This window comes from Pectinophora gossypiella, chromosome 5 (assembly GCF_024362695.1).
Source record: "Pectinophora gossypiella chromosome 5, ilPecGoss1.1, whole genome shotgun sequence".
NCBI lineage: Eukaryota > Metazoa > Arthropoda > Insecta > Lepidoptera > Gelechiidae > Pectinophora > Pectinophora gossypiella.
Window position 1 is genome coordinate 3,399,536 of NC_065408.1, and position 13,523 is coordinate 3,413,058.

A 13,523-nucleotide genomic window follows, 5' to 3' on the forward strand; every position below is an offset into this window, starting at 1 on the left:
ACATAGCTCATTAGCTCCGTTTGCCTTTGAGTATGCCTGTGCTCAGCAATGCGTATACATACGCCGTTCGTGTTTATATTAAAGATCTTCAATCCTAACATTTTTGCAGCTCGCAAACTTTGCATACTTTAAAAAATAAAACTCTCCTTCAACAAAGTAAAGGCAGCGACGGATGTGTAAGTCGAAGCGACATAGTTTCCGCAATATTTGTGAAATTTCCACCGCCCGAACTGCGGACGAAGTTTGATGAGTTCGACACACGACAGCGTAAGCGTCCGCGACTTGTACAATGCTTTCTTCAGACTTCGAAAGTTGAACTTCGATTTTTGAATCTTCCGATGTTGTGTTATATTTTTTTTGTTTCATTGCTGGACTAGAGAATAACCGACAGTCAAAAACTCAAACTCAAAAATAGGTAGGTATTAAGTTTCTGAATTTCAGATTTTTCTCTGGTAACTAAGTCTATTACCTAATAAATCTGTCCCATATGTCCGCCTGCTGATGATGAAAGCTTGTAGAGTTCCATACCATAGAAAATGGCCTCTGTGAGCTAAATGGTTGAGGGTTCAACTCACGAATCGGAAGTTCTGAGTTCGAATCTCAGTGGGGACATATCAGAAAAATCACATTGCGGACTAGTTTGGTTAAGACTACGGCACGATGGGTGGTGAGGATGGTATCCCGACGTGCCGGCAAAGTAGAGGAATGATTGGTGATGACGATGATAAATTACAGGCAAGCAGCAAGCAGGAATATATATAGTTTATTAATAACACTTCACAAACAAATCCAGAATTAGAGAGCACGGCTAGAGCTTAACAGTATAATATATTTATGTTGTTCTTATGAAGGTCGGGGATGCAATGAGTCAGTGTAAAATGAAAGAAAATGCGGAATGGAATGAGAATTTCGTAATTTAAAATGATTGACGGTCAGAACGAAAGGCCAGTATGTGCAGAGTTTGTACTCTGCTACAAGACATTATAGTCCGATCACCCGATTGTCAGACAGTAAAATAATCCGTGCTTCAGAGGTACCCCCCCCCCCCTGTCCCCTGGTTAAGCGGTCGGTCCCGGCTTCAATTTACTTAAAGTAAGTATGTAGTCGTTATATGAACCATGTCAGGGGCCTTTAGCTCAGTAGGTAACCGTTTTTTTATATCTAATTTTTATCGAAGATTGATCCACTCTTGGTGGTTATGCCAGCCTCATAGTTCACAGCGTTTAATGAAAGATAAAGGTAAAGATTTTTATTGTGCATAAATTTAGGTACAGTTATAGATAATAGTTGCAGTTATAGTTGAAAATTACGTCTCACTAAATTTTGCCTTTGCAGGCATAGGTATACAATACACATTTCACACAGGCAATGAAATAACATAAGAGAGAGAAAACAATAAAAAAAAACAAAACATTAAAAACTATTAAAGAATATAAATACATTGGATAAGTAGGTCTATGAAATAATTATTAGTTTTCATTCAAAAATTCTTTAACGTCATAGAAACATTTTTGTGCAAGCCATGTCTTAAGAGCAGGTCTGAATTTGTTCATATTCATAGTTGTAATTGTTGTAAATGACTCCGGGGATGATGATCAAATCATAACTTTACAAAAGAACACCATTACAGCACTGCACCATGATGTTCAGGGATTGTTATTCCTAAGAGACACAGTACAGTATTTATATACAAGCCTTGCCGCTACAGATACCTCTAGATCTACCAAGAGGCACCCAATCTCTTCTCCAGTAGGTAACCCTGACCGATTATTCCACCTATTTCTACCAATGTATCTCTCCCAGGGGTAGATGTCCATTAATTTCTACCACATTATCAGAAAATTCTCGAGGAGCTCGGTGGCGCAGCGGTAAACGCGCTCGGTCTACGATTGTTGAAGTTAAGCAACTTTCACAAAGGCCGGTCATAGGATGGGTGACCACAAAAAAGAAAGTTTATCTCGAGCTCCTCCGTGCTTTGGAAAGCACGTTAGCCGTTGGTCCCGGCTGCATTAGCAGTCGTTAATAACCACCAATCCGCACTGGGCCCGCATGGTGGTATAAGGCCCGATCTCCCTATCCGTCCATAGGGAAGGCCCGTGCTCCAGCAGTGGGGACGTTAATGGGCTGGTGATGATGATCAGAAAATACTATTTAGTTATGTACCGTCACGTCAACATTCAACAGTGATACCTACCGTGTACAGCAATACTAAGTAGATACTTCATCATCATCAGCCGTATGACGCCCACTGCTGGGCATAGGCCTCCCCCAAGGATCTCCACGACGATCGGTCCTGCGCTGCCCGCATCCAGCGGCTTCCCGCGACCTTCACCAGATCGTCGGTCCACCTTGTAGCGGGCCTACCCACTGAGCGTCGTCCGACACGTGGTCGCCACTCCAGAACCTTTCCGCCCCTTAGTAAATAGATACTTACTTAGTAAGTATTCTAAACGCGAGTCAATATTTATACTTGTTGCATTCTTCATTATTGCTACATTGAGATTATAAAGTAAGTATTAGAAATGAATTAGAGTAGAAATGAATTTCCCTTGGAGGAAATACTTTGGTAGAAATAGATGGAATATCCGACCCTGACACCAGAGTTGATGAGGTCGCAACCCACGCGAGAGAAGAAGTGGAAGAACTTTACCACTGTCAACGCAGGACGAATCGAGCCGGAAAAGAAAAACAAACAAGGATTTATAGCATGAATAATACCGATAGTTATTCGGGCCTGTGTCATGGCGATGTAAATTTATTGCCTTTGTTTTAGGTGACTATTCGCTCCAAATTCGCATTTATTTAACTCTGTCTTGTTTGGACGGCGAAATTGAAAATGTAGGCATTCGTGAATGTTTCTTTTGTGATTTGTAGAAATATATATATACAGGATGTTAGTGTCATCGTAACGTAAACTTGGAGAGATGATTCAGACTATGATTCTGAGATGGAATTTTCCATCGCAAAAGTATGGAACTGCAAATAATTAAAGAAAACACTAAAATTTTAATGAATTTTCTGACAGGAAATTCCACTTGATATCAACTCAGAATCATGGTCTGAATCACCCTCAGTATTCGTTACGGTGTCACTAACACCATTACCTACTTGTTATCTACTCATTATCTTCTTGTACTGGATGTAAGTAACATCGTAACGAATACTGAGAAGAGTGATTCATTTCCATCGCAAAAGTATAGCATTGAAGATAATTTAAAAAAACTAAAAAAATAATTAAATTTGCGACGGAAAATTCCACTTGATATTAACTCAGAATCATGGTCTGAATCATCCCCTTTAGTATTCTTTACGATGTCACTAACACCGGTATAATAGTACGTATATCAACTCAGAATCATAAATAATAAGGGCGAATAAAAAATTTAGAACACCCGGTCATGTCGTAAAATCCGACATGCGTCGGGGCCTCTGTCGTATGCTATAGGGGGATTGTGGCCTTTTTAACATGGTCATTACGCCTTATACATCTTTTCCAGATGATTTATACAGTGCCTAGGAGGCACTTTTTTCACCACACGCTATGCAGATATAGCCAGTTCCACTTAACATTATGGAACATTAGGTATTTTATTAGGTTTCTGAGTGTCTTTTTTGCACAATAAAGTATATCTTATTATCAGTAGGTAAGTTCGGGCGTTGGGCGAATCACATGTGACCATTATAATGGTTCATCATTATAAGACTACGCTAAAAGTAAGTTGAATCAGGTAATTTGTCTACTGATTACTTGTAGCTCTGCCCACCCCTTATGTTATTACTGGTGTGATGTGTATCAGTGTATCTACGTCAAACAAAGAACCTCCTTTTTGGAAGTCGAATAAAAATCATTAAAATAAAGTTATTCGTGAGAAAAATAATAATAAAGAAAAGCAATAGAATTAAATTATATCTTTTTAATATAATTACATTTTTATAAAAAGTAATCATAAAATATTTTTAGTTATTAAATCTGAAAACTGGAATTAAACTGTTAAAACGAAACGCGTCGATGAGTTGACGTTTGCCAAGTTGTGAGTTGTCAAAAAAATGTCAGCCAGCAAGGAAAATAACCTTGTTCAGGCTTATATCGAATTAAATAAGTTTTGCCAAAGCGGTGATTATGATCGAGCGTTAAAAGCTACGGGGAAAAGTAAGTTAAATCAACGCCAATAAAAAAATCACACTTTTTCTTACAAAATATCTTAGTTTTGTACGCTGACAAGTGGGCACTTTAGCACACCTTATTTGTGCCTATTTCCTAATGAAAACTGCTATTTCGTGGTTACATTTTATAGTCTTAGTCGTATTTTATCAATTCAGAACCTATTCTATAAAGCCTATTACAGTTTTATAATAATTTGACTCAATATCATGTGACACTTTATAGGTGGGTAGGGGCGGCCTATTTTCGAATATTTTAAATTAGTGCTATAGTCTCCTTTTATACACGTTAAACTTTATATCACTGGTAGAGTATATACCAAAAATTTGGGATATCGCCATTTATGGAATAAAAAATAAAGCATTTACTTTTTTTATTATATGGCATTTTATTTGTAAAGAAGCATTCACTCCTTAAAATAATTGTTAATTAATTAAATGAATCCCGTTTGATAATAATTAATTCAAACTTATTATCTTTTTTAGTTCTCCAAATAGCTCCAAGTGAACAAAAAGCATTCCACTGCAAAGTAGTATGCTTTCTCCAGCTACACAACTTTAAGGAGGCATTGGCAGTACTCTGCAACCCTAAAAATGCAGCCCTTGCATCGGACCTACATTTTGAGAAGGCCTACGCCCAGTACCGCCTCAACTGCCCGAAGGATGCGTTACAAACTGTTGATAATGCTCCTGAAATGACCCCAGCTTTAAAGGAATTAAGGTAATTTTATTTACATAGATACAGGGCTATGACTTTACTACAAAAAAATTTTTTTAGAGTCATAGAATCCTCTTTCCCATTATTACCTCTATAGCCACTTGCTAGTGACACAGTGTACTTCTTAATATTCCAGGGCTCAAATTTTATACCGGTTAGAACAGTACCAAGACTGCTACAACTTGTACCGTGACATTGTTAAGAACACCACAGATGAATATGAGGATGAGAGGAAAGCCAACATGGCTGCAGTGGTTGCTAACCTTGCTGCGCTTAATCCGGTAAGTTTTATATAATATGTTCCTTTTTTAAACAACTATACAAAGCTAAAGGGAAGGGTTGTGTTTTAAACAGTATTTGTTTGTATTCAACTGATGTTTAAACTACTGTTCTGATTTTGATTTATGAGGTGTTGTCACAGGCTATATGATGTTACACCGTACATGACACCATATTATAGTATACAGGGTGTAACGGAATGGGGGTATCAAGGCTGAAAGAAGACAAGATCTTACGTAGATCTTCTCTGCAAAATGTTCAATTAAAAAAAAAAAACACTTTTTCTATTGTGTGGGTTGTGAATGCTTTTCCGAGAAAAATAAAATATTTAAAGAGGTATAAAAGAAGCAATTGTAATGTTTAAAATACTTATCCGAAAGCTATCTAGTAGCCAATTTAATATTGATAATTCTTTTCAAGTCATGCGACCAACCCCAATTCGAGGAGAATACCTACGAGCTAGCTTACAACAGCGGGAGCACCCTAGCCATGCGAGGACGGTACAACGAAGCGCTACCGGTGCTGCGGCGTGCCGAGCAGGCCTGCGCCGAGAGCGTGCTCGAAGACGGAGGCACCGAAGACGAGGCCCGGGAGGAAGCCGCTATCATACGGTCAGTTATATCATTCATACATACATACAAAAGCTCACAACTATCCAATTGGGTAGTTTCCTTGGTCAAAGGTTTATAATATGAATCCTATTAGATTTACAACCATTACGACTAAATCCGATTGAGATCATATTAGATTGTCATAGGATTAGTATAAGAATTAGGTAGTTTCCTAGGTCAAAGAGACTAGGTATTTATTTATTTATTTATTATTTGGAAAACCAACAGCTTACAAGACACAACAAATAGCCAATTACAGGTTTTCACCAAAAAAAACATAATAGGTAAAGCCAGCCGCTGGTGGCTGACAAAAGATTTGTCATCATTACGCTCGCTCAAATCGTCACGCATTTCGCTTCCAAACATAGTAGACACAAAATGACAAGAACATAAAATAATTATGACGGTAGACAAATGTAGATTTTAAATAAAAAAGTTGTCACTCAGCTGACGTCTTAGTGACAGTGGAGTAGTGTTGAATAAATCAACATCCAACTCTTTTGATAACTTATTGAATCTGCTACCCGCTCGCCACAAGAAAGAATTTTGACGATAATTACTAGAAGCAGATGGAAGAGAAATAGGTGTTGGAAACCGCAGTGACCTAGCAGGTACCATAATATTAATAGCCAATAGAAGTTCAGAGCAGTCTATAGACGATGAGGCAATTTTGAGGAGAAAAACTAAGTCTGCAATTTCCCGCCGAGTGCTTAGCGGCAACAGATGATTTATGAATCTTTAATCAAGAAAAATTTAATAATAAGTGCGATATTTTGTCACGTTTTTCAATGACGTCACCAGATTCTTTTTTATACTTTCATAGTAATTTCGCGTTTTGAATAAAAAGTAACTGTTGGCAACACCAACACAGCACCTTTTTTTAAATATAAACTTAGATTTTGTTGACGTCACTGCTTGTTTTAACATTCGTGTCTGTACTATACGCTCTGTATTACGTCTTACCGCAATTAAAAGTGTTCTTTCAAGAACTTAGGTGTTTACTATGTAGTGAAGACAGCTCCAAACCTACAAGCAACCCTACAGTCCACTTGCCCCAGCTGACATGGTCCGTGATTTGAATAGTTGGACAGTACCCTATTCTTTATTGGATGCCCTAATTAAACTTTTTCTTGACGTGACTTATTGTAGATTTACCGCAGATGGCATTATCTACTTGGCCGGAACCTAAACTGTAATATGTAAACCTTTCTAAAATGTAACTTTTCTTGCAGGGTCCAACAAGCATACTGCCTGCAACAGATGGGCAAGGAAAAGGAAGCAGCCTCCATCTACCAGAACGTTCTGAAAGACAAGCCCAGCGACCAGGCGCTCGTCGCCATCGCTAGCAATAACCTCGTCGTCATCAACAGGTACGCCAGCACACCCCGGACACTTCATACAAAAAAACTTGTTTCACACATACACTACACATTGGCGATATCTGTGTGTGTAACGTCTATAAGACTAAAGTAAGACCTAGGGGTGAGGTAAACCTAGCTCAGCCGCCGGTGGGGAGCGGAATGTTGCCGTTCTACACGTAGTATTATTCCTTTTTCTATGGCGACAGTCAATTCCAATGCAATACATACACATACATAAACAGCCTATATACGTGCCACTGCTGGGCACAGGCCTCCCCTCAATCAATCGGAGGGGGTATGTAGCACACTCCTTATTGCAATAAACTCTTTATTGCAATAAAATAATACAACAGACACTTTATTGCACTAAACGAAATACGCGGTACAGTACGGTAAGAGTACAATAGGCGGTCTTATTGCTAAGTAGCAACATCTTCCAGGCAACCTTTGAGTATACGAGAAATAACAACGATTCGTTTGAAATAATGACAGGGACACGAACGTGTTCGACTCGCGCAAGCGCATGAAGGCGGCGACGGCGGAGGGGCTGGAGCATAAACTCAACTCGCGACAGCGCGCCGCCATCACCTACAACCAGGCCATACTGGCCATATACTCCAACCAGGTTAGCTTACCACTAATCATCAATTAATAAAAAGATCCCACCATAGAACGACCTTCACAATCATATTCTGTTCAAACGATTCGATTGTGGGGAAAATATCAAAACATATAACTCGAAAACGGTCATTTCAGGTATATAAAAGCCTTATTTAAAACTCTATCCGGACGGATTTTTATAGAAAAAAAAATCCTTGGCGACTGTGAGTCTGTTTATTTATAGTATGTCAGTGCTTATTCGACTGTTTGTGGCGTCCTTAAATGTTTCTTTGCTTCCTTTTAAAACCTGCAATGTGTAATTCTAGCCGGACTTCTGCAAGCAATGCTGCGTTAAGCTGGTCCGCGAGTTCGGGCAGGAGCAGCGCGCGGCCTTGATCGAGGCGTCCTCTCTGGCCAAGGACGGCAAGAAGCAGGCCGCCGTGGCGCTGCTCATGAAGCATGCTGGCTTGCTCACTCTCGCTGCCGCGCATATACTGCTGGCTCAGGTGTGTATACGTGTGTTGTCTTCTATCACGACAGGAAAATAATTCATGGTATACGAAGACCAGCTATGCTCAATCCTATGACAAGCCGCCATTGCTAGCCCTTTAATGACGTAAGTTTGTGTTACCACTGTGTTACCATTAAATTGATATCTCCAATATTCCAAGGACGTACATATTAGTATTGAAAATTAGATGTATTGCTGACTAATGTATTTTACTAATACTTGTCACATATATAAAAAAAATAATTAAAAGTGTAAGTAAATCTTTTACTAATAGTTCAAAATTTCCTTGCAAAGTAAATATAAAAACATTGGTCGTGGGTAATTATTTTGTTACGAAATGGCAACGCAGGGTGGGATGACGTCAGCTGGGCTAACCTTGAAATGTGAACTGTCAGTTTTGAGCATACCCAGTCTACTTATACCATGAGATAATTGTCCTTTATATGTAATAAAGTGAATGAATGAAGTGAAAGTAAGTGAGTGTCGTGAATTGAATTGACAAGCAGCAGGGTCCTAAAGAGTCCGCGAACAAAACAAATCTAAATTATTTGTAATTTTTGAGGATTCACGTTTGAAAATTGATTTTTTACAAAGGTTGAGAATATTATTATAATATTTCTTGTGTTTCCAGGGTGATCGTAAGGCAGCGGTGAAACTACTAGAAGAGAGCGAATTCAAATACCGAGCAGGCGTGCTGGGCGCGCTGGTCACCCTGCTAAGTGCCGATGGCGAGTACCAACGGGCTTCACAGCTGTTCACCGACGTCTACCAACACTACAAAAACGATGAAGAGGTAAGGATTTTCTAGATTAGACTTCCTTATTTTAATCGTACTTGCCTATTGGCAATCAGAATATACCTTTTACTAATTAAGCACATTTATTGCACCAAGTGGGACAACCTGCATCATCTTCATAACTTGTGGCATATTTATATCTGCCCTTGTATATGAATAAATGCTTTCTGATTTGTAACATAATGGGACCGATCTTGGCAGACATTAATTTAATTTAAATGTTCTAAACCTATATCTATTTATTTTTTATTTATTATGGACAACTTACATGGCACACTGCACATGCAAAGTTACATACAACAACAAAAGGCTCAATTACAAGTCGTCACAGCATGAACAATCAAGTGAACAACTAAAATAAAATATATTTTATAGGTGAAAGACATCACTTGTTTAAGAGTTGTCAAACTAGAATAGAGTTAAGTTTGTCTGCGATAGTCGGGACCAATATTACATACCAAATAAACACACGATGGATGATATGAAATTCTTGTATCCTAAAAGTTATATCTTTATTGTGCCATGAATATAATATATCTTTGTTGTACCATGGATATCTTTATTGTACCATGAGTATCTTTAATGTACCATGAGTATCTTTATTGTACCATGAATATTATTATTATATTTGTTTATATCTAATATCTTTGTTGTACCATGAATATCTTTATTGTACCATGAATATCTTTGTTGTACCATGGATATCTCCATTGTACCATGAATATCTTTATTGTATCATGTTTTACTATCAGATAAATAATTTGGTATCGGTGTGCGCAGCGGCTGGGGTCCCTGCGCGCGGTGTGGCGCGCAGCGGCGGCGGCGCACACGCGCGCCGGGGCGCCGCGCGCGGCGGCGGCCGCCCTCGAGGCGCTGGCGCGCGCCGCGCCGCACGACAAGCGCAGCCTGGCCAGGCTCGTCAAGGCGCTGGCCGCCGCCGACCCCGCTAGGGCTAAGCAGCTAGCCAAAAACCTGCCGCCTGTTGATCAGCTTGAGGTCAGTAGCAACATGATTTTCCATATCCATATTAACGATGACAACTTAATAATAAATATTTTCTTTCTTAATTATTTATGTAGCCTAATATCTATATCTAATCAACAGCAATAAGTGTGAAGCAAACTGCCAAAAAAGTGTAACAAATTAAATTGAATTTTTATTAAAAAAAAATGTGTAACAAGCTGCAATCACTGTGAAACCTGTTGAAAAAAAATATTAAATGTAATGCAATAATTGTGAAACGAGAGGAGAACACTAACAATTTTAAAAAAACAATTGTACAAGACAACACAGAATGTATGCAACACAGAAATTGCAAAAATTTGTGAACAATTACAAAATATGTGAAACGAAACTAGTTGCAACAAAATTCGTTTCAATATTGAAATAGATTTTCTATTTTTATTATTTTTAATCTGCAATTTTCAGAGTAAGATCGACATCGACGCCCTCGAGTCTTCCAAATGGATGATGGGCGCCAAGGTTGTCAAGAAAACTGTGCAGAGCAAACAAGAACAATCGCCCGGGTAAGAGTATGACGTAATATTCATTTACCTATCGTAATATACGTTTACCTATCACGTTGGTCTAACAGAAAGCTCGATGAGGTGTGGATACTTAGTTCATCTTGGGATCGATATATGTTGTTTCTTGGATAGTATTTACTTGGTTATTACATTAAAAAGGGCGCAATTATTATCCGTCCGTTTTTACACTCGTCCTTTATAAATTATACCATCCAGCAGGATGCATCCAGCCGCGCGCGGCTCGAATTATATCGAGGTCTTCAATCCAAAAAAACGCAGCGAATACTATCTACGTAGATAGACGTCGAACGGCTAAGGGCCGAAGCCCTCGATATAATTCGCGGCGTAGTTGCTGTTCGCGGCCGTAACCAAACGGTAACCGGGTTGGTACATTTTATACAGCGTAGGTTTACAGCGACATCTATCGCTATTGTGGATTATTGCGTTACATTTTAAAATACTTTGACAACATTGAGAAGGTTCATACAAAAACGCGCTAGATGGCGCTGTCCGTGGCATCTAGGAATGCCCAAAAATTATCACACTGATAATGTTTGTTTTCAGCACGCCCGGTTCAGAATTGGGGCAGAAGAAGAAAGCAAAACGCAAGCGCAAGACAAAGCTGCCTCCCAACGCAGACCTTTCGAAGCCTCCGGACCCAGAGAGGTAATGTACGGTCACGAGCATTAATATGTATACACTTTGGTACCATGTCACATTAGCTTTTTTGACAAATTGAACTGTAAGTCTCACTAAATGCCAAATATGTTAGTGCGACAGAGTCCTAAAGTGGGTACATTATATTGCTCATGACTGTACCATTTAGACAAGTCAATTATGATACACAGAGTGTTAGTGACACCATAACGAAACATTGGGAGGTGATTCAGACTATGATTCTGAGTTGACATCCAGTAGGACAATTCATGAAAATTTTAGTTCTTTTTTATTATTTTCAGTCTCATATTGTGCTAAAGTTCATTCAACGCAAGTTAAAATAAAAATGACTAACTATTAAAAACCATTTAATTCGCTATACATAGCGGCGCAGCAAAAACGCGTAATCTTAATTAACACTTACCTACCATCGTTTTTAGTACAATCAAGTACACATAGATAGGAGAAGCAGACTTTTTTTTTGTTACAGTGTCACTAACAACCTGTATATTACAATATTATTATTATTGTTTATTATTTAGTATATAACAACACCCCATAGAAAGGCCTCTTTCTGAAAGGTATCCTTCCAAACAGTAAAAAAAAACCAAACAATACCGAGTTATACATAAACAGCCTATACTACGTCCCACTGCTGGGCACAGGCCTCTCCTCAATCAACCGGAGAAGGTATGGAGCATACTCCACCACGCTGCTCCAATGCGGGTTGGTGGAGGTGTTTTTACGGCTAATACCCGGGATCAACGGCTTAACGTGCCCTCCGAAGCACGGAATCATCTTACTTTTTCGGACAATCAGGTGATTCAAGCCTGAAAAGTCCTTGCCAAACAAAGGACAGTCTCACAAAGTGATTTCGACAATGTCCCCATCGGGAATCGAACCCGGACCGAGTTATATTCTTCCCAAATACTCAGCAACATGTTTCCGTGATGCTTGTCGTGTTACGATAAGAAATGCTTTGAAAAAAATCATAATTTTTTTCTCTTAATTAGAACCGCCATAATGAGTACGATTTTATGATACGCTGTGTATATTACAGATGGCTTCCGAAGTACGAGCGCACGGCGTACCGCAAGCGACGCGGCGTGCGGCGTGACGTCATCAAGGGCAGCCAGGGGATGACCACCACTGCCACCGATCAATAGTCAGTATAAATTCAATTCAAACTCAAAAATATCTTTATTCTGTAGGTAACACAGGTACATAGGTACACTTTGAATCGTCACTTTTTGAATAACGAACGTCTCATCCGCCTTAAACTACTGCAGCTTCTAACAACCTGTATAGTCGGGGAAAAGAAGCTGCAAGGAAACACATAAACAGCAGTTAAAAATGTCTAAAGTCCTGTACAAACTGTTACTATGTTAAGTACTGAATAAAGATATTTTTGAATTTGAATACAATAGGCTACTTGACTGTTGTCGGATAAGTATAATTATAAAAAATTACAATCGCTTATTTTATACCTCTTAAAATATTTTATTTTCTCGAAAAACATATTTTTCTTTTTTAATTGCAAATTTCGCGCGAAAACGGTTGGTCAAGTGACTTGACAGTTTTTGTTTATTTTATGAAATGTGACGTCACACGAAGCTCAACATGGCCGCCCGTATTATGGGTCTTCTAATACACCGATAAAAATCGCATACTTGTAAAAATAAAATATTTAAAAATTATCTTGATAAAGAAAAACTATTGGATAATTATCGTTAAAGTACCATATCTGACATGTTTCATATTTTATTGTTACAACTGCCGAGTAGTAAATTATAACAAACCCATTCCACAGCGACATGAGCAAGCAGCAGCCGAGCAGCGCGGGCTCCGCCGCGGCTAAGAGCCCCCGCGTGGAGAGCAAGCCCGCGGAGAGCGCCTGGCAACGCAAGCAGCAGCAGAAGAAGAAGGGCAAGGGACGCAAGTGGTAATGGACAGGCTCAGCGGTGGAGAGGATCAATAAACGCATTTTATATCATGTCTGGATTGTTTTACTTCTCATATACATACCTACCTAAACATACATACATACTTAGTCATGTATGTCTGTATTCAGTGATCAAGAGGTATATCACCTTTATTGGCACGGCGATAAAAATTAGTTACTCTTTGTTGTGACCCGTTTATGGCTTCATTCAGCTGTAAAACCGCACTTTTAAACCTGTTAAAGGTAACTTGATTAGAATGACATAGGTATCACTCGTTCGTTTTAAGCTGTACACTGTAAGAGACATATCTCTTTCTCTCAGAAATATAGGTCACATTACGGCCAATCATCCGAAACTGAA

General features: G+C 38.9%; 1 protein-coding gene across 1 annotated transcript; it reads left to right on the top strand.

Moving 5' to 3' along the window:
- The first annotated feature begins 4,019 nt into the window (after nt 1-4,019).
- LOC126366592 (signal recognition particle subunit SRP72) lies at nt 4,020-13,215 on the top strand. Its single transcript, XM_050009753.1, has 13 exons — nt 4,020-4,150; nt 4,648-4,882; nt 5,016-5,160; nt 5,579-5,769; nt 7,002-7,139; nt 7,623-7,755; nt 8,057-8,236; nt 8,873-9,034; nt 9,818-10,033; nt 10,466-10,563; nt 11,128-11,229; nt 12,281-12,385; nt 13,031-13,215. The coding sequence occupies exons 1-13, from the start codon at nt 4,048-4,050 to the stop codon at nt 13,164-13,166; spliced, it is 1,944 nt and encodes a 647-aa protein (XP_049865710.1). The 5' UTR covers nt 4,020-4,047; the 3' UTR covers nt 13,167-13,215.
- Nucleotides 13,216-13,523: the final 308 nt, after the last annotated feature.